At 43.6% G+C, this 24,668-nt stretch overlaps 2 protein-coding genes across 5 annotated transcripts in view; one reads left to right on the forward strand and one right to left on the reverse strand.

Annotated features, from left to right (window-relative positions):
- Nucleotides 1-1,458: 1,458 nt before the first annotated feature.
- Nucleotides 1,459-16,050, reverse strand: LOC108410982 (myelin-associated glycoprotein-like). 2 transcript variants are annotated; one of them, XM_037533911.1, is made up of 10 exons: nucleotides 15,974-16,050; nucleotides 13,995-14,035; nucleotides 11,557-11,691; nucleotides 7,312-7,605; nucleotides 6,353-6,613; nucleotides 5,206-5,469; nucleotides 4,764-4,845; nucleotides 3,492-3,521; nucleotides 3,210-3,330; nucleotides 1,459-2,054 (listed from the first exon to the last, which is right to left on the reverse strand). In XM_037533911.1, exons 1-10 carry the CDS (start codon nucleotides 15,979-15,981, stop codon nucleotides 2,022-2,024), a joined length of 1,269 nt encoding a protein of 422 aa, XP_037389808.1. In that variant the 5' UTR covers nucleotides 15,982-16,050; the 3' UTR covers nucleotides 1,459-2,021. The 2 variants fall into 2 exon arrangements, with proteins under 2 accessions (XP_037389808.1, XP_017537816.2); XM_017682327.2 differs by having other exon boundaries at nucleotides 11,347-11,691; nucleotides 15,974-16,041.
- Nucleotides 16,051-23,612: 7,562 nt separating this feature from the next.
- Nucleotides 23,613-24,668, forward strand: part of nek10 (NIMA-related kinase 10) — a 34,484-nt gene continuing 33,428 nt past the window's right edge. For 2 of the 3 annotated variants that reach the window (XM_037533939.1, XM_037533941.1), the window contains exons 1-2: nucleotides 23,613-23,697; nucleotides 24,441-24,526. In XM_037533939.1, the coding sequence (XP_037389836.1) occupies nucleotides 24,465-24,526 (62 nt within the window). In that variant the 5' untranslated portion in view covers nucleotides 23,613-23,697; nucleotides 24,441-24,464. The other variant, XM_037533940.1, reaches the window with a different exon arrangement.

Below are 24,668 nucleotides of genomic sequence, written 5' to 3' on the forward strand. Positions count from 1 at the left end.
ATGTTGGTTTTTCTTAAAACATTAAACACTGTACATGTAACTCATGCGTGAAGGTCTTCTACATTACTGATTCTGTTTAAGTTGACATATAAAAGGTTTATGTGGCTTTGAATGAATGAATGTTATTCAACATGACAGTAACAGACAAACACCAACATGTTTTGGTCAGTCTTTTCATTTTATGTCTTTACTACACAGATGCACATGCATACATAGTAAAGAGTTTACATAAAATCTATAAAAAAGTTGAAAAACTTTAAAAAAAAAAAACACGCATATATATTCAATTTACATCCATATTTTAAACATTTGTATAGATACACACACACACACACACACACACACACTCTTCTAAGCTGCTTATCCTTCTGGGTCACTGGGGAGGTGGAGCCCATCCCAGCAGCCACTGGATGGAAGGCAGGATACACCCTGAACCGGTCGCCAGTGCATCGCAGAGCAGACACACAGACACATTCACTCACACCCAGGGACAGTTTAGCACGTCCAGTTAACCTGACCGCATGTCTTTGGACTGTGGGAGGAACCCGGAGAACCCAGAGGAACCCCACACAGACACAGGGAGAACATGCAAACTCCACATAGAGAGGACCCTGGTTGCCCGGCCGGAGACTCGAACCCAGGCCTTCCTTACCTTGACAGAACAGCACTACCCACTGCACATAGAAGCATAATACCCCCCAACAGCAAGAAATAAAATAGTGTATTACCTCCAGACTGGCAGGTGTAATCCCTGCCTTCAACACCAGAGGTCACCTGAGTATTGATCTGTTTCCTAGAGAAACCTTGATCTTCACCTGCAGCTCATCTACTGCTCTTCATAAGCACCTACACAAGCACATGCTCTCTGCACAGTGTTGCCTGTTGCTGGATGGTTTATGTGGATTTTCTTCTGAACTCTTGGATTTGCCTTTCAGACTCTTATTGGTACTTTTCCTGTTTTTTTTTTCTCCCTGGGGTTGGCATGGCCAATTTCCACCACAGAGCTGAGGCTCTTCCATCACACAGTGCCGCCCAGCTGGGAAGTCTAGCATGTGCTTCTTCTGAGACGCATGAAGCTCCAAATCAAATCAAATTTATTTGTAGCGCTTTTTACAATGGATGTTGTCACAAAGCAGCTTTACAGAATTTCGGAAAAGACAAAGTTTCAACAGGACTGTAAGAATGTACAGAAACCCCCCCCCCCCCCGGTGGGCAAGCCCGGGGCAACAGTGGCAAGGAAAAACTCCCTCAGAACTGAGGAAGAAACCTTGGGAGGAACCAGGCTCACCAGGGGGGACCCATCCTCCTCTGGTCAGACTACCTACAAGTGATTATACTACTAATATTAATAGCAGTAATATTGGTATTAGGAATAGCTGGGAGTCTATGAGAACATCAGTGTAGGGTGGGCAGCTCGTCCAAGGCAGGTGGTGGCAGCTGGGGCGTGGGCAGCTGGTCTGAAGTGGGAAGCAGGCTCGACAGTCAGTCGTCCTTCAGTGTCAGCCGGACATGTGGGTGGTTGTGTACTCCACCACATCTTTTCAAACTGCATCAGCTGATGATGTCATTGAACGGCTCGCCGCGCTTGTTATGTCTGCTTAGATACCTGCACTGGTTAGCATCATGCTAAGCCTTGGGGGGGGGGGGAGTACCATCCTGTCCATAATTTGTCTGCTAGAGTTGTGGGAGTAGTACTTAAATTAATAGTTGTATGGAGATATTTGCTCGTGGTTCAGTAATACATCCTCTCCAGGGAACAATCTTAAATATGCCATTTTACTGCATATTTTATTGCACAATTTCTATTAAATTAACCTGAAACAAAAAGCAAGGAAGATGTCTAATTTCCTACCTTTAAAAAAAAAAAAAAAGTGGCAACCAAGTCTTCCATAGTTCTTCTTATATGTGTTATACTTGCAGTCTGAGTGAAATGAACAGCTTTAACACTTAAATTCTTCTCCAGTAAAGGCAGAACACCGCAGGTTGAAGGCTACTGGAGATACCTCCATGTCAGGAAGGTCTCAGTAGTTCTGGTAGATGTCATCCCCGTCATCCTAACAAACACAAAGCATCATGACTGATACCGTGACATGTTAACTCAATCAGCGTTAGTTTCATAACATTCAATATTTGTATATTATTTAATCATCGTGTTTGTTAAATGTTGTATTTTAGTTTGAAATGAAAATTGGAATGGCCAACAGAGAACTGTCCAATCAGGATATTTTTCTCCAAGGGCAGATTTAGGTAGATAGAGCTACATGGCTTCACCTCAGTGGAAACTCTCTGCCACCACCATGCTTTACTGCAATTATCTGTCATGGCAGACCAACACACACACACACACACACACACACACACACACACACACACACACACACACACACACACACAACACCACATCTTCTAAGCTGCTTCTCCTCCTGGGTCGTGGGGGGTGCTGGAGCCTATCCCAGCGGTCATCAAGCCAAAAGCAGGATACACCCTGGACAGGTCGCCAGTCCATCACAGGGCAGACAGACAGACACATTAACGCACACCTAGGGGCAATTTAGCACGTCCAGTCAGCCTGACTGCACGTCTTTGGCCTGTGGGAGGAGACCGGAGAACCCGGAGGAACCCCACGCAGACACGGGGAGAACATGCAGACTCTGGCAGACCAGCGGATCAACACAATCTAGTTCCGCTGTGGACTTGTTTACTTGTATAAACCCATAACTGATTTTGATGGGCGACAGACGGTCGACACAGAGTGTCTATAAATGGGATCTGATTAACATCCTTCACTCGAGTGCTGTGTTTTAACTGCCGCAGTAACCTAAGCATGTCTGTTTATAGGAAAACCTTCATGCACTGAAGGTCTGCATCAAACTATATTGCACCAGAGAGTTTATTGAAAAGGACCCCCCAAACTGACTTTATGCAAGATTTTACATTTTTATTTTTAAAAATTTTTCTAAGCCATGTCAACAAATGTGAGATCTGTAACCAGCCGCCCGAGCTATTCAGCTAATGCTAACAGCTACTTAAACGCTTGCTTGTCCCACTGTTATGATCTTATGAGCTAGGCTCATTTTCTGGAGTGCCTTCCAAGCCCCTGTACGAGGAGCACGACCTTCATCAGTGCTGAAGTTGCCCTGACACCGCTGACTGAGCTCATGAAGGGGTTAATAAAATATTTCATTAATAAATGATTCAGTGTGCTGTACCTCGTTTGTCTGCGGTGTGTCCTCGGTGTTGACATAGATGTCTTCTCCAGCTGCATTGTTCGCATAGATATTGTCATTAAGATTCAGGACGATATTCTTTCCATTGGACTCTGTACGTGACCTAAACCCACAAAGAATAGAGCTGGAAAAAACCTTCTTCATGCAGACGTGGAGCAATGTTTACTTCCAATTCCAATACAATGAAACTGAATCATTTCTCACTTCATAACTCCTTAATCTGTCTGAACAGGCACACGGAAATCAGTTACTACTTTCTCTTACCTGAAGGTGGAGTCCGCTGGACGCTGACGTCTGTGGCAAAACACAAAACAGACAGTGTGAACTTTTAACCCCAATGATTGACACTCCTAGACCACTGTAGTCCTCATTATGCCCATATTAGGAACTCCGGGTCTAAGCCCCATTTCTCTATGACCAAAATTAACAGGGTTTTCGAAAAGCCACCTCTATCGCCCCCCTGTGGTAGATGTTCAAAACCCGATACATTTTGTTTTGTGTCCACTTTTCTTCCAGATACCACTGGATCCTCTGAATTACCAGGCCATAAACAGCTGTAATACTAATATTGCTACATGCGAGCTAAAGCTACTGCGCATTAATTTGATGTCACTAAGCTACTCAAAGCTCAGGCTGGCTGAGCCGGCACTCAGACGAGCTGTGCTACCTTAACAAAATGTTCTACTGTAGCGCATATTTACGGGTGTACCTGTAAATAAAACCTCTGAGTGGTATATGTTGATATGGCTAAAACTCCCCGTGCTAAAAATACGAGGCCAAGATCAGCTTCTTTTTTCGCAGCTTCTTGTTTGAAATGTTCCCGTTCCACCTTAAATGGTGCAGCAGCTGTGACTATCCATCACAATCATTAGCAAACAAGACAAAAGACTGACCTGTCGGTTCTGTTAAATAGCAGAAATAAGTAGTCACTCAGCTGTTCAGCGGAAATGAGAAACCTCCTCATATCAGGCCCTTCAACCCTCCACGAAGCTGAATTCAGCTTCCGTTTCTCTGGCTGCTTGTTCGAATTTTCCCGTTCCACCTTAAATGGCGCAGCAGTTCAGAACGTGGCTGCTGCGCCATTTAAGGTGGAACGGGAAAAGTCAAACAAAAAGCTGGTGAATGTCCTGAGAAAATGGTAAAATATTACCCGTATTAAAATAATCAGGATCTTTTCAGATCAAGCTAAAAGGCGAGATCTATGGTGTTTCATCAGATGAAGAGCAGAGAACCGCAGGGAAACCTGCTGATGTTGTTCTGACTCATCTGCCCTCAGGCGACCCTGCCCGTCTGCAGTGACTGCAGAGGAGGGGAAAGTTCAGCTCCTCACTTCTCAGGAATCTGACGCCTTCAAAGAGGAGAATGTAAAAACTATTCATCACCCACCCCTAAATCTTTGGTGACATGAAGCTGAAGATATGAAGCTTCTTGTTTGAATTGTCCCATTCCACCTTAAAATTTTACATTCTGGTGCCTCAAATTTAGTTAGCAAGGGGTGAAATGGGCCTGGGCCTGTGACATGTCTGGAAACTGTACCTCTTCTTCAAGCAGATAGCCACCACCACAGCAATTCCTAAAATGGTGCAGACCACAGCAGCTACCATCGATCCGGAGTTTCCTGGAAATTATGGAAAAAGACAGAGCAATAGTTCCGTGAATTTACACTGTTTTCCACTTTCCTCATGTAATTATGGCTTAGACTTGCTTATATGGCTTCTGACACTGCATGGCAAACTATCTATGAAAATCGTACATTAGTACAACAGCAAAGCGAATAACAGAGGCAGCCATTCTGAGTCGTGAGGCAAGTGGACAACACTGAAGGCCTCATGACCTCCTCGTTGCTCGCTGCTGTGAAGAAAAGAAGCACTTACTGTTATGCTTCTTGTACAACAGCTGAAAAACACAGTTTGATTTCTTGGCTTTTATTTTTCAGAGTGCCTGAAGAAAAAGGACATTTCTTGAAGTAAGCCATCACCTTCAGACAGTGGACACTGGAAAGCGTTTGTCCCCACGATGTTAGACGCCTCACAGGACACGTTGCTGGCCGGTGGTCCTGTCAGCTCTGAGACTGTTATTCTTCCTGTGTGTCGAGTCGTTGTACTGAAGTGTGGGAGAACAGCTCTGCTACCATCAACCATCCAGAAGATGCTGGCATTGGGCTCGGCCTCTGCTCGACACACGCACCGGACACCTCCAGCCGACACAAAGCAAGATGAATTCATCAGGATGGTGGGGGCAACTGAGAGACAGGAAAACACGGGACATGACTGCTGAGTCTGAATGCTGTACTGCTCAACACGTTAACCAGGGCTAAAGGTGCATGAAAACACACTGGCGTTCTTACCATCACCAACTCGATCTGCGCTCCTCTAAAGCAGGGGTCTTTAACTTTGATTGTTGCTCAAGCACATCTGATTCAGCTCTGCTGCTAATGGACAAATATAGTAGGTGGTTTCTAATTGACCTCCAGGACTGGAGACAAAGACCCCCGTTTTACAGCGCTAGTGTATTCTAGTCTGAAGCAGTGGTCAGGTTTTGCCAGCAGAGGGGGCAGTGCTTTTATGAATCGCTCCAACACAGCAGCCCAGTCTTATACACCTCAGTAGTCGCGTCGTCATTCCGAGACGGCGCCTCGCCCATATTAGGAACTCCAGGTCTAAGTCGGATTTCTCTTTGACAGAAATGAATTGTGGTTTGGGAAAGTGCTGATATCACTTGCTTTGGTAAACTAAAATGCTCTAAACCTGATACGCTTTTCCGTACAGGAATGTTTCCTCTGAACATTGCCAGATGTTACTGATGCTACAGTCAAGCCAGCACTGCTGAACTGACATTAGACTGACAATCTCACCGCAGAACCCCACACAAACCAGCAAGCTTGGTCAAATGTGGTCATTTAGAGGCTTTGGCAGTTTTATGCCATAGTCAAAGTAGCTTGTGCCCCAAAGGGGCACCCAAAAGCGATAAAGCTGAAAATTAATTATACACACCAACCGAGGCGGCGCTTGAGTAGGGCAGGGGTCCAGAATCTACCTGTGACCATGTGCTCACAGGTTCAGTCTGAGATTTTTGTCAGGAACTTCTTATACAATGGTATCAAAACTAAAAAAGGAAATACTCACAGTGGACATTCAGCAGCACTGACTCTGATTGACCTCTTCCAACAGAGTTACGGGCAGTGCAGGAGACTGACGTGTCTCGTCTGACAGATCCAAGGGGAAACGTTCTCGGTGCCCTGCGGGTCGTGGTGGAACCCTTCTGGGTAACGAGCCACTCGTAGTCAGTTGGTTCAGGGTTGCTGTTACTGGTGCATGTGAGTGAGATCATATCACCCTCAACCACACCTTCATCAGCTCCACCTACCTTCACATCAGTGGGGGTGTCTGTGGAGATCCAGAGAACACAGGTTGTAGATTTTATTCCAGCGTTTCTTAAGACCTACAAACTATTTCACTGTAGCCAGTCCAGAGTTAGCAGAGTCCAGAGTTATCCCCTCTGTTCTCTTAAGGCTGAGATGCTACGCTGCTCATCTAGTGGTTTAGGTGAAGTGAAGTAAATTCAGGTGATGATTGGAATCTCCAGAACAAATTTTGGGAAATAAGAAAAATCCATCTGAATAGTCAGTGAATAGCAGTGAAGGGATAGGAAGCAGTTCCATTAGATCGTTTATAAAACTTCAAAATACAGTACATGGACCAAAGTATTGGGACACATACAGGAGCTTTTATGACGTCTCATTCTAAATCCAGGTTTAAGCTTATCTAGATGTATGAAACTAGCCCTAGATGAAGCTTTATTTCACTAATAACCAATTGAAGAGTAGAGATGGACCTGCAACGTACTCAAACATGCTTAGCGGTCCATTTCCTTTCTTTAAACTAACTTTCTAATATGATGAGAATATTTTGATTATTACCAAAAAAACAACCTTCCAGCAATTCTTTTTGGCTGTCCTGTGTATTTTAATATATAATTGTATCACTTATATTGTTAAACAAGAAAGGAGGTCAGTGAGAGGTTGAAAGAACAATACATAGTTCTGTAACAACGTGAAGTGAAGAAAACGAGTTTGTAGACTCACAGAAGACGTTGAGTCCAACAGCTGTACTGTATATATATTTGCTGTTGAGTGTTGCTCTGCAGCTGACCGCGCTGCTGTGGTACAGACGGTTTGCTCTGAACTGAGCTCGTGTCACTGAAGTCCACAGTCCTTCTGAAAACGTGGTGCTGATCAGGCTGTTAGAAACGGAAGACAAACCCACCCATTGCACTGGAGGAGGGGACGAAGGACAGGAATGCTGGACTGTGCAGTTGGCGGTGGATAAATTTCCGTCCATTTGTGGGCTTGATACGGAAATGTGGATCTCAGGGTTCACTGGAATCAAAGCACAGATGATATTAACTGGTCAGAAGACTTTTATAGTCCAAAATCATAATTACATCATAAATACTTGTATGAATATTCCTTGAAGTTGTTAGTTGGTGTAGTGGTTAACACCTTTGCCATAGACTGGGGTTCAATCCCCCACCTGGGCAAGCACCCTACACTATACCAATAAGAGTCCTTGGGCAAGACTCCCAACACCGCCTTGGCCTCCCTGTGTAAAATGTTCAAATCGTAAGTCGCTCTGGAGAAGAGCGTCAGCCAAATGCCGTAAATGTAAATGAAGTCATTTGATGTGGATGGGAAATCACAGTGAAGCATTGAGGAGGGTCTCAGAGCAGCCAGAGGGGTTCCTCCTTATATTCGGTGATGTGGAGGGTGAAATGTAACATTGTGGGTTAATATTATTTACCCCCTGCCTGCTGGTACACGGTGATGTAATCAAAACTCAGACGTTTTAGAGGCGGGGCACAAGTCATTCCACTTCAGTCCCAGATCACAGGAAAACAGGAATGCTGTCTTTTACACAACATAAGATAAGATAGTCCTTTATTAGTCCCACAATGGGGAAATTCTCAGTGCTGCACCAGCAAAGGGACAGCGATGAGAAAAAGTGAAGTAACAAGAAGAGAATTAACAAGCAAGTAATTAACTTTAAGTAATTAAGGTTTAGTTTGTTGATTGTTACTATGTAGACAATATATATTAAAACTAAATATAAAAAATAGGATTAAAAATATAAAACTATCCTTCACAAAGAATAACAAAATAAAGAATTATAAATAAGTAAAAAAAAAGAGAGAGAGAGAGAGAGAGAGAGAGAGAGAGACAGAGAGAGAGAGAGAGAGAGAGAGAGACAGAGAGAGAGAGAGAGAGAGAGAGAGAGAGAGAGAGAGAGAGACAGAGAGAGAGAGAGAGAGACAGAGAGAGAGAGAGAGAGAGAGAGAGAGAGAGAGACAGAGAGAGAGAGAGAGAGAGAGAGAGAGAGAGACAGAGAGAGACAGAGAGAGAGAGAGAGAGAGAGAGAGAGACAGAGAGAGAGAGAGAGAGACAGAGAGAGAGAGAGAGAGAGAGAGAGACAGAGAGAGAGAGAGAGACAGAGAGAGAGAGAGAGAGAGACAGAGACAGAGAGAGAGAGAGAGAGACAGAGAGAGAGAGAGAGAGAGAGAGACAGAGAGAGAGAGAGAGAGAGAGAGAGAGAGAGAGACAGAGAGAGAGAGAGAGAGAGAGAGACAGAGAGAGACAGAGAGAGAGAGAGAGAGACAGAGAGAGAGAGAGAGAGAGAGAGAGAGAGAGACAGAGAGAGAGAGAGAGAGAGAGAGAGAGAGAGAGAGAGAGAGAGAGAGAGAGAGAGAGACAGAGAGAGACAGAGAGAGAGAGAGAGAGAGACAGAGAGAGAGAGAGAGAGACAGAGAGAGACAGAGAGAGAGAGAGAGAGAGACAGAGAGAGAGAGAGAGAGAGACAGAGACAGAGAGAGAGAGAGAGAGACAGAGAGAGAGAGAGAGAGAGAGAGACAGAGAGAGAGAGAGAGAGAGAGAGAGAGAGAGAGAGAGAGACAGAGAGAGAGAGAGAGAGAGAGACAGAGAGAGACAGAGAGAGAGAGAGAGAGAGACAGAGAGAGAGAGAGAGAGAGAGAGAGACAGAGAGAGAGAGAGAGAGAGAGAGAGAGAGAGAGAGAGAGAGAGAGAGAGACAGAGAGAGAGAGAGAGAAGACATTTACATTGTGAGATATTTTGCCGGAAATTCACATGGAGTATGACGTGCTGGTTTAAATCACACATGCGATGGTGAGGAGTTAAAATATAAACCATTATAAACAGAAAGCTCAGTGTTGACACCGTGCAGATCTTTAGCACTGTACCGCACACGGAGTGCTGATTATACTGCACACAGGAAAAGGTGAAAAATTCAGTGTGTTCTGTAGGTGTGTGAGGTCTAACGGGGGGTGGAGGAGGTTCTCCTGGGAGCAGTGCTGGATGGACAGTCTGAGAACAGCAGGAAGGACCTGCGATGGCCTCCTTCATACACTTGGGGTGAAGCAGCTGGGTCACTGAAGGAGCTGCCCAGTGCTGTCAGAGTTTTGGTCATTGGGGTGGGAGCTCCAACCGCCTGCACTGGGTCTAGGGCGCTGCCCAGGACAGAGCTGGCCCTCTTAATGAGTCAGTCAAGTCTCTTCCTGTCCACAGTTGAGATGCTGCTGCCCCAGCAGACCACTCCAAAGAAGATGCCTGATGCCACAACGGTGTCAAAGAAGGTCCTCAGGAGCGCCCCCTGCACTCCAAACGACCTCAGTCTCCTGAGCAGGTAGAGGAGCTCTGGCCTTTCCTATAAAGTGCACTAGTGTTTTCTGACCAGTCCAGTCTATTGTTAAGATGAAATCCCAGGTACTTATAAGAGTCCCTTCCCTGGATGTTCACTGGTGGAGGGAAGTAACTGCGTTTGCAGAAGTCGTGTTCGGTTTTCCCATGTTGATCAGGAGATCAGGAGATTCCTGAGACACCAGTCCACAAAGTTCTGGGTCAGTTCTTTGTATTCTGTGTCGTCCTCATCTGTACTGAATCTGATGATGGCTGAGTAATCAGAGAACTTCTGTAGATGGCAGTTTGGTGAGCTGTACATGAAGTCTGCAGTGTACAGGGTGAAGAGGAACAGTGCCAGGACTGTTCCCTGCAGGGCCCCTGTGCTGCTGAACACCATGTGCATGCCCTCACTTACGGTGGTCGGTTGCTGAGATAGTCCAGCATCCAGTTTGATAGGTGGTGATGCACCCCCGTGTTCTCCAGCTTGTCCCTCAGGAGCACAGGCTGTATGGTGCTAAAAGCACTGGAGAAATCGAAGAAAATGATTCTTACAGAGCTCCCAGGCTTCTCCAGGTGAGAATGAGCTCTGTGTAGCAGGCAGATGACCACGTCATCCACTCCAATTCCAGCTTGAGAGGCAAACTGGAGTGGGACCATAGATGAGCCAACCTCACCCCTACCAGAGGGTGGTGATATGCGAGGACCAGCCTCACTAGCGTCTTCATCAGATGTGATGACAGAGCCACTGCCCTGTAGCTGCTGAGGTCCCTTGGTTGCTGCATCTTCGGCACCAGAACCAAACAAGATTTTTTCCACAGTTGTGCTACCTTCCCAAGCTTCAGGATTTTGGTTTGTCCATCTGAACTTTTGTGACCAAACTTAAGGCAAATTATTCAGTAACTGGATGAAATAAATGCACATTTATTTACTTTTTTAAAAAGGTTCCCCTGAAATGAACAGAACGTGTGTTTTATGATCTCCACACATCACTATACGCTCACAATTCACTGCTGAAGGCCAAAAATCTCCGACGCTCTTTGTGTTGTTCTCTAAAAGTGATGTTTCCAGAGCAGATCACTGAAGAGACGCCGTCTGTTTATAGTTTAGAGCCCAGATTTGGGGAAAAACGGGTCGACTTTCAGTAGAAAAACAAACTGAGTTCAGCTTCTTTTATTATAAGGGTTTAAAATGACGTCACCGTCTATTAGACTGGAGAGAAGAGCTACAGCCTCACACGACGCCCAGCTTCTGAATGGAGCTTATGGAGTATGAACGTTATGAAGAACATGACCAAGAGTGGTTTGGACCCACCGGTGGTCCCGAGGAGCTGAAGAGGTTAATGTGATCAGACACATGAATTACCAAGGTACATTTAAGTTGCTTTAATTGTCGTTTTAGGTTTGTTTGGATGTTTGCTTTGTTTGTGCTCACCAACATTTATTTCGATGTATTTGTATTCGTTGTTGGACGTCTCCGGATAGATCCATGGATACAGGCTTATCCCGTTGTCTTCCTGGCGGACATTGTTGAGCTGTAAGCTGCAGTCTCCCTGACTAGGACTTCCAGGTACTGATGTTCTTCCTCTAAACTCCTGTAATATATCTGCAGTGCTCCTAGAATACACCACAGGATACCCCATACCTTTATACTTGTACCATTTCACTTCATTATGTGAGCTGGTGTGGCACGATATCTTCACACAGCTGCCCTCAACAGCTTTAACTGACTTTGGCACCTGAACCTCCCAGCCATGACCCAGACAGCTCAGCACTGAAACTGTGGAGATGGAGAGATAAGAGGAGAGTTCGGTCAACTTCATGAGGTCACTACTGATCCAAAAAAATAGATGCAGCATTTCCATCAAACCTGGAACATTCAAGGAACTTATATGACATAACATATAATAACAAATAACATTTCATCTGGCGTAACTAGATCCTCCGAATATTTTCATCTTGCTTTGGGGCTTAATTATTTTAGCTTAAAGCAAAATAAACATCTTGATTTCTAGTTGAGTTTATGAAAAAGGAATCATTTAATATCATGACTGACAAAGAAAATAAATGAAAACAAATGAGTTGTGAAATTTGTAAGCAGTGGAAACGGTGACCGGTTCAGTAGCCAACCCTTATAGGGGGGGGCGCAGAGGGATGCTTGGCCCACCAAGAGAAACCTTTGTGATTTTAACATGAAAATAAAGGTGCATGACAGAAAATAAAACACATGTTAACAAGTAATTGTCGTAGAATGATTCATTGAATTCAATGACTGTACAGATCAACACACTGGGGCAGTCGTGGGCTGGAGGTTGGGGAGCCAGCCCTGTGACCAGAAGGTTGCTGGTTTGATCCCCTAAACTGGCTGTATGTGACTGAAGTGCCCTTGAGCAAGACACCTAACCCCCAACTGCTCCCTGGGTGCTGTGGATTGGGCTGCCCACTGCTCTGGGCAAGTGTGCTCACTGCCCCCTAGTGTGTATGTGGTGTTTCACTGCATGGATGGGTTAAACACGGAGGTGAAATTTCCCTGTTGTGGGACTAATAAGGGTCTCTTAATCTTAAAAACACTGCTTGCCAGGTCATTTGACTTATTTTAAATTTAAAAAAATTAAAATTAAGAGACCCTTATTAGTCCCACAATGGGGAAATTTCACCTCCGCATTTAACCCATCTGTGAAGTGAAACACCACATACACTCTAGTGACCACACACACACTAGGGGGCAGTGAGCACACTTGCCCGGAGCGGTGGGCAGCCCAATCCGCAGCGCCCGGGGAGCAGTTGGGGGTTAGGTGTCTTGCTCAAGGACACCTCAGTCATTTTATGAAAAAGCGTAAATCACAGTAGACAGTAATAAGGTTAAAAGGTCAGTATGTGATTAATTTTGTCTTCTTTTGCTAAACGCCCTATACTGGCTCCATGAGGTGTTTACTTCTCTGATCCAGTAGGGGGAGCTCTCACATAATAACAATCACCCTCTTGACCAACATTCATCCGTAAGAACTCCATAGGTCACAGTTAGAGGTGAGGAACTCCAGGGGGGAACCTGCATTTGCATCAAGTTGTGAGTGAGTCCTTCTCAAAAATGAAAATGACCTGAAATTGAATCCGAATTATTTATGTACAAAATATACGTTTTTGAGTGAATTCCAGCGTGGTACCGTGATCGGACGCCACCTGTGCAGCAAGTCCAGTCGTGAAATTTCCTCACTGCTAAATATTCCACAGTCCACTGTCAGTGGGATTATAACAAAGTGGAAGCGATTGGGAACGACAGCAACTCAGCCACGAAGTGGTCAGCCACGTAAAATGACAGAGCGGTCAGCGGATGCTGAGGGGCATAGAGCGCAGAGGTCACTGACTTTCTGCAGAATCAATCACTACAGACCTCCAAACTTCATGTGGCCTTCAGATCAGCTCAAGAACAGCGTAGAGAGCTTCATGGAATGGGTTTCCATGGCCGAGCAGCTGCATCCAAGCCTTACATCACCAAGCGCAGTGCAAAGCGTGGAATGCAGTGGAGTAAAGCGCCACCACTGGACTCTAGAGCAGTGGAGACGTGTTCTCTGGAGTGACCAATCACGCTTCTCCGTCTGGAAATCAGATGGACGAGTCTGGGTTTGGTGGTTGCTAGGAGACGGTACTTGTCTGACTGCATTGTGCTGAGTGTAAAGTTTGGTGGAGGGGGGATCATGGTGTTGGGGTGTTTTTCAGGAGTTGGGCTCGGCCCCTTAGTTCCAGTGAAAGGAGAGCCAGGCCTTCTCATCCAACATCAGTGTCTGACCTCACAAATGCGCTTCTGGAAGAACGGTCAGAAATTCCCATAATGCCAGATGACCGAATACTTTTGGCAATATGGTGTATATGGCAGAGAAAGAAAACTGCCAACCAACACCACTTTCCCACACATACAATACACACTGCAAATGAATTTATTAAGAACACTCTTTTTAAGAGATTTAGAAATGAAAGATATTTTATGATTGAAAAGTTACTGAAATGTCTGTTTTGCATTCTATACACTGTGCTATGGCTCACTTTCATAATGTAGGCAAGTCATAATTGAAAGCAATTTTTTACCAGTTAAGAAGAGTTTGTATCTCTCCATTGCTGGGTGAGGCCTAGAAAAGGGAAGAAATAAAGAGAAGAGTGAATCATGCTTTACACTTTCACCTTTTGGGTGACTTGGCAATTTTGTTGACTTAAGTAAAAAAAATAAATAAATAAAAATTCAGTTCCTCTACAGAGAACATATGTCTGCACAGTTTAATGTTCAATAAACCTGTTCATTTCCTCACTTTAACATATAGTAAAATAAAACAAAACGTGGCCTGTGCAAATATTATGGCTGCTTAAAGTGCTTTGTTTATCATTAATCTCATCAAATCAGCTGTTAAATATCAACCTAAAAAAAAAAATTAGACCGGATCGGTCTTTCTGGACCTGTTCTGAATTGGTCTGACACATTTAACTAGAAGATAGTACACTCTGTGGTGTACCACAGAGCTCGGTCTTGTGGCCCCTTCTCTTTCGATATAAGCCACATACAGACAATTGTCACTTAGCTTGAGGACAACTGATGCATGCTTGCATTAGATGATGCACAGTCTAGCATTGTAGGTTAGATAGAGATTGAATGAAAACACTGAACAAATACAACCTCATTTCCAAGAAAATTGAGACGACGTGCAAAATGTGAATAAAAATGTGTAGATCATTTAACATGAAATAGGAAAGAACTTCGGGATTTCATCATCTATGGTACATATCATTGTGTGCCGTAAATATTCACAGCATCTGGAGACGTCTCTGTGAGCAAGGAACAAAGCCAAAAAACAGCAAATCACCAAATGAACTGGTGTGAACACCGTTACTCACTGCATCCAAGTTAAAACTAACATGCAAAGAAGAAATCATATATAACCAGAATCAAGAAACGCTGCCACCTTCTCTGGGCCCAAGCTCATTTAGGATGAACTGAAGTGAAGGGGAAAGTGTCTGACTAATCAAAATGCATGTATTCAACTGGCCTGCCTGCAGTCCAGAACCATCAACCATTCACCATCAACCAAGTTCACATTCGATACCATTTGATATCACAATTTTATATGTTGTCTTTTTTCAATTAAATATAGGGTTTTCATTTTCACATCATTGCATTCTGTTTTTATTTACATTTTGCACAGTATCCCAACTTTTTGGAAACAGCGTTGTATTTTTTAAATTATCATCTGCTGTTCATTATATCTTCATAGGGTCCTGACCACCGAGGAACACGGTGAAAGGGGGCTAACAGAGCATGCAGTAAAACACATGGACGATTATACACACGGAAAGTGGAGCGAAATAAAATGGACACTAAGGTGGTTTAAATGTTATGTCTTGTCATTTTAAAAATGTCAAAATATTTTGGTGGAGTTAATCAGGCATTTGGTAAATGCGCAGTCTGGAATATAACATATTGGAATGTTGTGCCCCCTCAGCAGGAACTGTGCGAGGGTCATTCAGCCCCCCGGTAAAAATGTTGATTGTTGTTTTCGAATTACATCGATGTAATTTGGCAACTACATAAATCTCCACCGTCCACATAAATTTGCATAGTAATTTCCATACCATGCACATGCCCGCACTGACTGAGGTCACACTGTAGACTCGCTCTCAGAAATAAAAGGTACTAGACTGTCTCTGGATCAGTTCCCCTCTTGTCACTGGGGTGGGACCCTCAAGGCTCCATCTCAGTACCTTCAGTCAGGGAACATAACTGACCCATAATCCACTGAGATGATCTGTTCTAAGCTGGACTGACTCCACACACCCCGCCTCGCCTCGCCTCGCCTCCAGGCTTTTACTCTACTGCTCTGTTTTAAAACATTCGGTTATGAAAAAGGAACAAATACCAACTTTTCACCTGGAGGAACTGAGTTAAGAAATTCTGATCTTCAGTCAGTCTCTGTTCACTATTCACCTTGTTTTTCATGTGACCACTGTATTTTGAGATTTTTGCCATTATCTGGTTGGGTTGATGATTTTATCTAATTGAGAAACATGAACTTACTTACTGTCTCATGTCCCATTAAAGAGTTTGCGCCTCTCAGTACAGCTGAGTGAAGCTGAAACTATGGTAGGAACAGGAAAGATGCGAGCTAAAAGGTGCAGTTCTTCAAATAACGTCCGAACTGGGCTTGCCTGAAAAATGACTGTTCTTGCTGCATGAAGGCTTTAGCCTGTTTCCCACCACCCCCCACCCCCCCATGATGACGTCACATTTCCTTGGGTTTGTGAAAGGCACAATATAAATTAAACGTATTATTATTATTATTATTATAGCATGTTGTGCTAACTACCTTTCTCAGTTTGGTAAATTTTCTGTGCCCTATGGACAGTTTTTTTTTTTAATTTACAACATATAATACCTACATACATCACTTGCATTGAATAGGAGAGAAAGTTACAGAGAAGTGATATTTATCTCATTAAAAAGCGCCGAGTTAAACTTGGATCTATCAGTTATATAGTAAAGTCTTTTTGTGTTTTAGTTTAACACCTGCACTGCATGCTGCTTCCCCTCAGCACGGTTCCCTCGCGTGGTATGACGAGCCAAGACTCTCACGAAAGGGAAAACCACCGAACAAGAGCTTTATTTAGCAGATGTAGCTCATGGGGACGAACACAGCCACAACAATGATGCCATACTGAGTAGTTTAGTGCATTTCTATAATGCGATTACTGCATTTTCCTGTACCTGTAAAACAACCCTGGTGGTGTCCAATACTTACTAATGGTATTTTGTGTTTTCCCGATGGGTTAATATCACAGTGGAAAAGATTCTAATGGTCCAAGTGTTCTAGGAAAGGTGTCCTACAGGAAACTAGTGCTCTCTAATTGTAACCCAGATAGCAGATTTGATGTCTGACATTTAGATGTGGTCCACATACCACATGCAATAATGGCACAGAAGTGGGCCTGATGCGGCTGCCAGAACCCAGCCTGTTCACTGCCAATACAGGGCCACATCTCAGCCACCTTTAAACCTCCACCACTACCAGAACTGGCCCACCACTCTGAACCTTTAGTACAAAAACCTGCCCCGCTGGGTGGGCTGCACAGCGCCACGAGGCTCAGGGAGAGGTGCTGTTTAACACTCTTGAACTACCAGCTGCAGGCGGTTGAGGTGTTGATGGGTTTTGATCTCATGATTTCCTGATAAATGAGCCGCACCACTCAGGTTCTTCTGTTTATAAGCCTACATGTCCAAAATGTGCACTACACTATGAAAACGGTGTGTTTAATTTAAAATAAAGGGACGTACCCGACAGAAAAGGTTACGTTCAGTGAACTTCAGATCAGTTTTTTTGTTAAATAAACACAAATCTGTAAGCAGCCATGAATCACTGTAAACTAAGTCTGAATTAAACGGCAAACTAGCTTATATGGAAATGAATCGGGCTGTGTTGAATGATCTAAAATTAGCACTTTAACCTGGTCTTTCTCTTTGTTGAAATAAATACAGTGTCACAAAATCCAAAAATGGCCAAGATCTGACTGGAAGCTCCCCCAAACGTCCTTTAACCCCCATTTTAAATATAAATGATCTTCATGTAGCTCATATCAGCACTGCCAGTGGCCCAGATCTGTTTTGAGACATGTGGGCCACTTTTGGCTCACATGTAGTCGGCCAGTGCCGACCATGGGCCAGCAGTGCCATGTCTTTGCTAGAAGTGGCCCACATCTGCACGCCGGCCGTCTGGGAACCATTAAGGCTTTTCATAAGAGAAAGAGAAAACATCTGGCTTTAATCCTAATAGTCTTTTTTCAGTAGGGAACACAGTTGGCATTTTGTATCCTGATTATAATGCCATTACATGCACTTACTACCAGTCCAATACTAATAATAATAATAATAATAATAATAACTTTATTATTAAGTTGTTATTGTTATTATTTTTATTATTATTATTATTCATTATTATTCATTTGAATTTATGTATCTCTTACCTTTCACTGCTGCAGATGCCTTTGTCTCACTGGCAAATAGAAACTTTGATACAGTGAAGTCATTTAACTTTTATTATACCAAGAATAGAGTGGGCGGGGCTTCCTCTTTCCTTGAGTTAAAAACAGCCGCTGTGGGCATTTCACTTCTGCTTTGTGTCCATTTCACAATCCCAGTTAGAATCACTGTCACAGCGGATTTACCATGTGCTGTAAATGTGCCAGTCATCTCAGAATTTCAGGACCGTGAAGAAATGAAAGCCAAGTTCTGAGGAAATTGCTGTTACAAACACAGGGGCCTCAAAAAGTCTCGGGATAGTAGGATTAAAATCCGGATAGTCTGCCGGGGAACAAATGGTCAAATGTTAAAGGCATCATTTCACATCGTTTTGGTGGAGTATTCCCTCACAGGCTGGCTGATCGTTATTGTTTGAGCAGTTTACAGGCTTCTTCTGCAGGTTTGCATTCAAATTGCCTCTGCAGTCGGAATTGGTTGGAATTCATCCTCACTGACTGAATCATTTGCAGTTTGCCTTTTTATATTCAGTGCAAGTCCCACAGCAAAAAAACAGTTTGAAAGAGCTTTTCATTTCTAAGATTTATAATGTGTTATAACTTTCATGTCCCTACAGAAACGTTTTAGTCCTCAGGGCTTTATTTGTGCCATGCCCCTGTGTTTCAGAGCAATAAGGTCAGACTGCATCCCTGTCCCTCATGGCCACACGGTCAGCAGTCACAGCCTAACTAACTAAATGTGCCCCAAAGTCTGAAAATCACAAGAACTGTGGAAGAAGATCCATCACTACAGAACCTTTTCTGCAGTTTGGTGAAGTTTGTGCATTTTATTGAAAAATAAAGGGGAGGCGGAGCCAAGTGCAGAACTGATAGCCAGTGGGGAAAAAGGGAAGGAAGGAGGTTTATTGGGGCGGCGGATCGTGTGTTTCTGATGTTGCAAATCAGGCAACCCAGAGCCGGGTTCTAACCGGCGCTGTACCGATCGGCGGTCCGTGACATTACCACTGTGCCGCACAGGTAACCTCCCGGGTGAAACCCTTCAAGGAAGAGAAAGAAAAAAAGGCGGGAACGTAGAACAAAGGAAAGCCGCGTGCTCAAACGAAGGCTGAGGTAGAACAGAGAAATAAACGATAACGAGAACAGAGGACACTGCGCCGTGATCACGACGGCGAGGCAGACTTTATGCTTCCCTTCCTGTCACACGGCTTGGATTCTTTCTCTGTTTTTCCTTTTTGTGAGTAATTTGGAGGCAGTGACCCTCTCCTCCGCTCTCTTTTCAGTTTTTGGGCAGTTTTCTTTGACCTAAGCACCGTACCGGTCACCCCTCTACAAAGGTGTGACCAGCACTGCCCTTTGCCGCAGCCTTAAGTAGAGGAGGCCACAGGTGTGTCAGGTTAGCCTGATTAGTCCGTGGCTCCTCAATGCCGTCGCCCTCTGCTGGCAACAGGCGGTGCAGGCTGGGCACCTTGCTGCTGTCGCCCTCTGCTGGCAGCAGGTGGGGCTGGCTGGACCCTTACACACAACTGTTCAAGTGTGGTGTTTAATAGTCGTGTACTGGCTGGCGTTTTTGAGTTCTGCACAAAATTAGCAAACATTGTCAGCACTGAAGTATTTGTTCAAGTGTTAGTAATATTTAGACTGTCACTGTAGTGACAAAATGGAATGTTCAGTTTAATTACACACACACACACACACACACACAGACACACACACACACATAAACACACACACAGACACACACACACACAGATACACATAAACACACACACAGACACACACACACACACACACACACACACACAGACAAACACAAACACACAGACACACACAAACACACACACAGACACACATAAACACACACACACACACACACACACACAGACACACACACACACACACACACACACATAAACACACACACAGACACACACACACACAGACACACATAAACACACACACAGACACACACACACACACAAACACAAACACACAGACACACACAAACACACACACAGACACACATAAACACACACACACAGACACAGACACACACACACACACAGACACACACACACACACACACAGACACACACAGACACACACACAGACACACACACACACACATAAACACACACACAGACACACACACACACACACACACAAACACACATAAACACACACACAGACACACACACACACACACAGACAAACACAAACACACAGACACACACAAACACAGACACAGACAAACACAAACACACAGACAAACACACACACACAGACACACAGACACACACACATACACAAAGACACACACACAGACAAACACAAACACACAGACACACACAAACACACAGACACACACAGACAAAGACACACACACACACAGACAAACACAAACACACAGACACACACAAACACACAGACACACACACACACAGACAAAGACACACACACACACACAGACACACACAAACACACACACAGACACACACACACAGACAAACACACACACACACAGACAAACACAAACACACAGACACACAAACACACACACAGACACAGACACACACACACAAACACAGACACAGACACAGACACACACACACACAGACAAACACACACAGACACACAGACAAACACAAACACACAGACACACATAAACACACACACAGACACACACACACACACAGACAAACACACAGACACACACAAACACACACAGACACAGACAGACACACACAAACACACACAGACACAGACAGACACAGACACACACACACACAGACAAACACACACACAGACACACACAAACAGACACAGACAAACACAAACACAAACACACAGACAAACACAAACACACACACAAACACACACACACAGACACAGACACACACACAGACAAACACAAACACACACACAAACACACACACAGACACACACACACACACACAAACACACACACAGACACACACAAACACACACACAGACACAGACACACACACACACAGTTCAAAGACACACACACACACACACAGACAAACACACACACACAAACACACAGAAACACTGTGAATAAAATATTGTAATAGACAAAACTGCTTCTTGCACAGTACAGTCTAAAAATAACATGCAGGCTAGCGTTCCAGCTGTGTCGCCTCTGTCCAGAGGTTTTGCTCTTGTTCTCATGATTTGTGTTCTACGTTTCTAACAGAACATTTCAACAGTGTGTTGTTGAGCTTACAGGAAGGCCGAAGCTCGTTTCTATATATAAAAAGGTGCTGTTTGTGGTTTTCAAGCAGAACACTTCTCACAGAGGATAAAGGCCTTCAGGCTTATTTATTCACCAGGCCACTAACAATAACACCTTCCTGCAATGCACACCCCACAAATTTGATGAACGTGTGCTTATTTTATTAGCAGTCAAAATGGCCAAGAAGTACAGGTTACTCATTTCTCAGCATCAGTAAAAAAGCAGGAAACATTAAAATAGAAATCTACACAAAAGCGTCTGAGACTAAGCCTAATATCACCTGCACCTGCTGCCACTTCAGCTCTTCCGTTCTTCCCATCTTCAAACCAACCTGTTACAGCTGCGACCTCACGGACATTCGGTTCCCCTTTAAACAGGCACGAACATTCACACAGGCATCTAGCAAACGAGCAAATGCAGCCAGTGTCTTTATTGTGCACCTATTTCTGAGGAGATAAGATTTAAGATAATCCAGGAGAAAGTCAAAGAAAATTAAGTAAAACAACTGGAGAAAATGAGACTCCTAATGACCACCTGGAAGACCTGGTTGCCCACCAAAACTGTCCGCATTAGATGAACAGCACTGAGAGCTTTCATCGTTGAGAGAGAGGAGAACATGGAGCTCCTTCAGATCTGAAAACATCTCCTAAACTATCCTCAGTCATTATCTAGAACCTCACGTCACTTCAGCATGAGGTAGACACTAAAGGCCTTTACCAAAAATGTATTCAGACAGTAAATTAATTCCACTGTGTGTATAACTGACCGGATCAGAGCTGGTTTATGAGGAGTCTGGCCTCTTCCTGTTTCCCCTGTTATATCAAAAACATGACAGCAAAACACCAGAGGGCGCCGGTGAGCAAGTCCTCAACGGCTAAAAAACATTAAAGTTGCCCAGAACTTCCCTTTAATTTTAGAAAGCAGAAGGACGCATTTAACCTAAAAAGCAAAGACATTCCTGTGGTTTTAACAGCTAAAATGACTGCTACTGAGTGCTGATTGGTTGTCGAGCGGAACACCTCATTGGCTGTTCACACTCACTGATGTCATGAATGTTCATGATCAGCGGTGGACGAAGTACAGAAGACGTGTCCTCGAGTTAAATTCGAGACCCCCAAGGTAAAATATTCCTCCAGTAAAAGTAGAAGTTCCTCCCTTTAGACCTCCACTTGAGTAAAAGTACTAAAGTATTTCCCTTCAAATGTACTTAAGTATAAAGTAAAAGTACTAAAAGAGTAATTCTGGCTCTGATGTCCTGTTATCATTTTTATAACCAGACTGGCTTCATGAACTCATTTCAGGTGAAAGTCCTCCAGCGTCTCTCTTGGTAAACCAGTCTTTTAATAGAAGGTCATTAATTAGTGACGCTGACGTCTATTAAAATGATCAGAAGCACAAAACACTGAAGGTAAACAGTTTCCATCAGGGAGAACCGAGTGGCTCTGAAATCACTTTTTACACACAAGCAAAGTTTCAGTTTCAGATTTATTTACAACTTAGTTCCAAGTTTAAGTTGAATAAAAACTGGCTTTAAACTCAGGATCACAGATGAGCTCCTTTACTATGTTGATCTGTAGGCGTCTGTTCATAAACATAAACCAGCCCAAACTCATTTACTATAAAATGAAATGGTGTTTGTAGAAATTCAGAAAAAAGCCGCGTCAGTCTCGACTGCATATGTGGACATATTTCTATATTGACCTCTATTTACACAAAGTTAGGTTAGTTCATCATTTATGTTACTCAGTTACTCGGTTACTGTCCACCACTGCTCATTAGGCACTCTAGAGTGCCTCGTGAGCAGGGAATAGAGAGTATGGAATAGGGAGCAGGGAATAGGGAGTAGGGAATAGGGAATAGGGAGGGACGCCATTTGAGATTTGACCGCATGGGGAACAGCACACTAGCCGTGCTGCGTTAGGAGCTTTGCAAATCATAGCGACAAGCAATTGGGAGTATTCAACAATTAAACAAACAAACAAAACAAACAAACAAGTAAGCAAACAAACAGTCAAGCGAGCAAATTGAAACCCAGTGGATTCGTCACTGGACCTTTACTGGCTGAATTCCAGCTTGTTTCCTTTTTCCACCCGTATTCCGTCAACACGAGCAGAGCAGACTGGTTCTGAATATGAACGACTAGCCTGTTAAATAAACACATTACTCCTTCGGTAATATTAAAATATATATAATACTGAACAAATCCACAAAATAGTCCCATAAATAATCATTTAAACTAAATACAGGCTACGACTAGCCAATCACAGCGCGGTAGGGCGGGGCCTGTCCGAATACGGGTGGGGAGAACTCGAACCGCAGCGTCAGGCGTTACCATGGCTATTCCGCAGCGTCTCAGCATCGCGCCTTGTGATTGGCGCCTTTCAGCCCACTTCTAAACACAGTGGCTCCCGATTTGATCCCGTCTTTGTGGTGTTGTTGTCAACTCTGACAGGTATAATAAACCTCGACCTTGAGCGATAAAAGATAAAAGGACCGTCTGATTATTTTCATTAAAAGACTTAGGTGAGTTTTTTAAACTCTCTGATGAAGTCAAGTGTCCATTTTTGGGAGTAGAAACGTGGTTCTGTTCAAAGAAGGTGTTTAATGTGTGTAACAGTGATGCGAAAGGTGAGCTATGATGTCAAAATACTGCCTTTACCTTTAAATAGACTTCCATTCAAGTGTATTTATGAGGAGGGGAATCTGCTTTTGCCCATTTTAGTGTTTAAAATTAGCTCCTAATTCATTTCACTGTGTTCTGCTGATGGCAGCATGCAGACTGTATGTAATGTAATGTAATGTAATGTAATGTAATGTATCGCTGTTGTCGGACCAAAACCTCGTATCTCCGTTTTTGTCAATGCTCAGTTTTTGACCTAATTTAAAAGTACATATTGTGCTTTACACTGTTTGTAAATTTCATGAAGAATGGGCCAAAAGAAACAGCTCAAAATTACTTGGAAAAAAGTCTAACATTAAAAGTAAAGTATGTTTTTTTTTGTTTTTCCTGTAAAGTTAGCGATATGTTGTAATATATGTTGTAATAAGTATTGTGACGTATAAATATGCATAAAAAAACTTGAAGTACTGTGATATTACACTTCCACCAAAGTGCCCAGCTCTAAGCTTTAGTAAACAGCTCCTTTGCTGACTGTAGTTCAAACGCTGGTCTGTTACTCAGTAAACTGTCTGGGGCCTGATGCTGTTTTACTCTGGTTAGAGTTTATTACACATCTACAAGCTACTTCACTCGTTTCTGCCGACAGGAATGAGAGACAGACGCCTTCAAAATGCCTCATCCAGACAGACGAGCAAGAAGACATGATAGATCATTCCTGAAATCTAAGGAGAAGTAAGCCGTGGAGTTAAACCACCCATTTCAATACTGGTTTACAAGCCCTTGACTGCTTCACCAATATAACATTTTTACTGGAAAAAAAACACACACTTATAATTCACTATATTTCCAAAAGTCTTCACTCCCCCATCCAAAT

Source organism: Pygocentrus nattereri, chromosome 24, assembly GCF_015220715.1.
Source record: "Pygocentrus nattereri isolate fPygNat1 chromosome 24, fPygNat1.pri, whole genome shotgun sequence".
NCBI classification, from domain to species: Eukaryota; Metazoa; Chordata; class Actinopteri; order Characiformes; family Serrasalmidae; genus Pygocentrus; species Pygocentrus nattereri.

Bases quoted from the DNA above. Each gene is read 5' to 3' on its own strand.
- LOC108410982 (XM_017682327.2), bottom strand. The intron at 3,522-4,763 runs GTACAGTTTCCA...GTTTTGCCACAG, and splicing joins GCTATCTGCTTGAAGAAGAG to ACGTCAGCGTCCAGCGGACT. The intron at 2,055-3,209 runs GTACAGCACACT...TGTGTTTGTTAG, and splicing joins ACACACCGCAGACAAACGAG to GATGACGGGGATGACATCTA.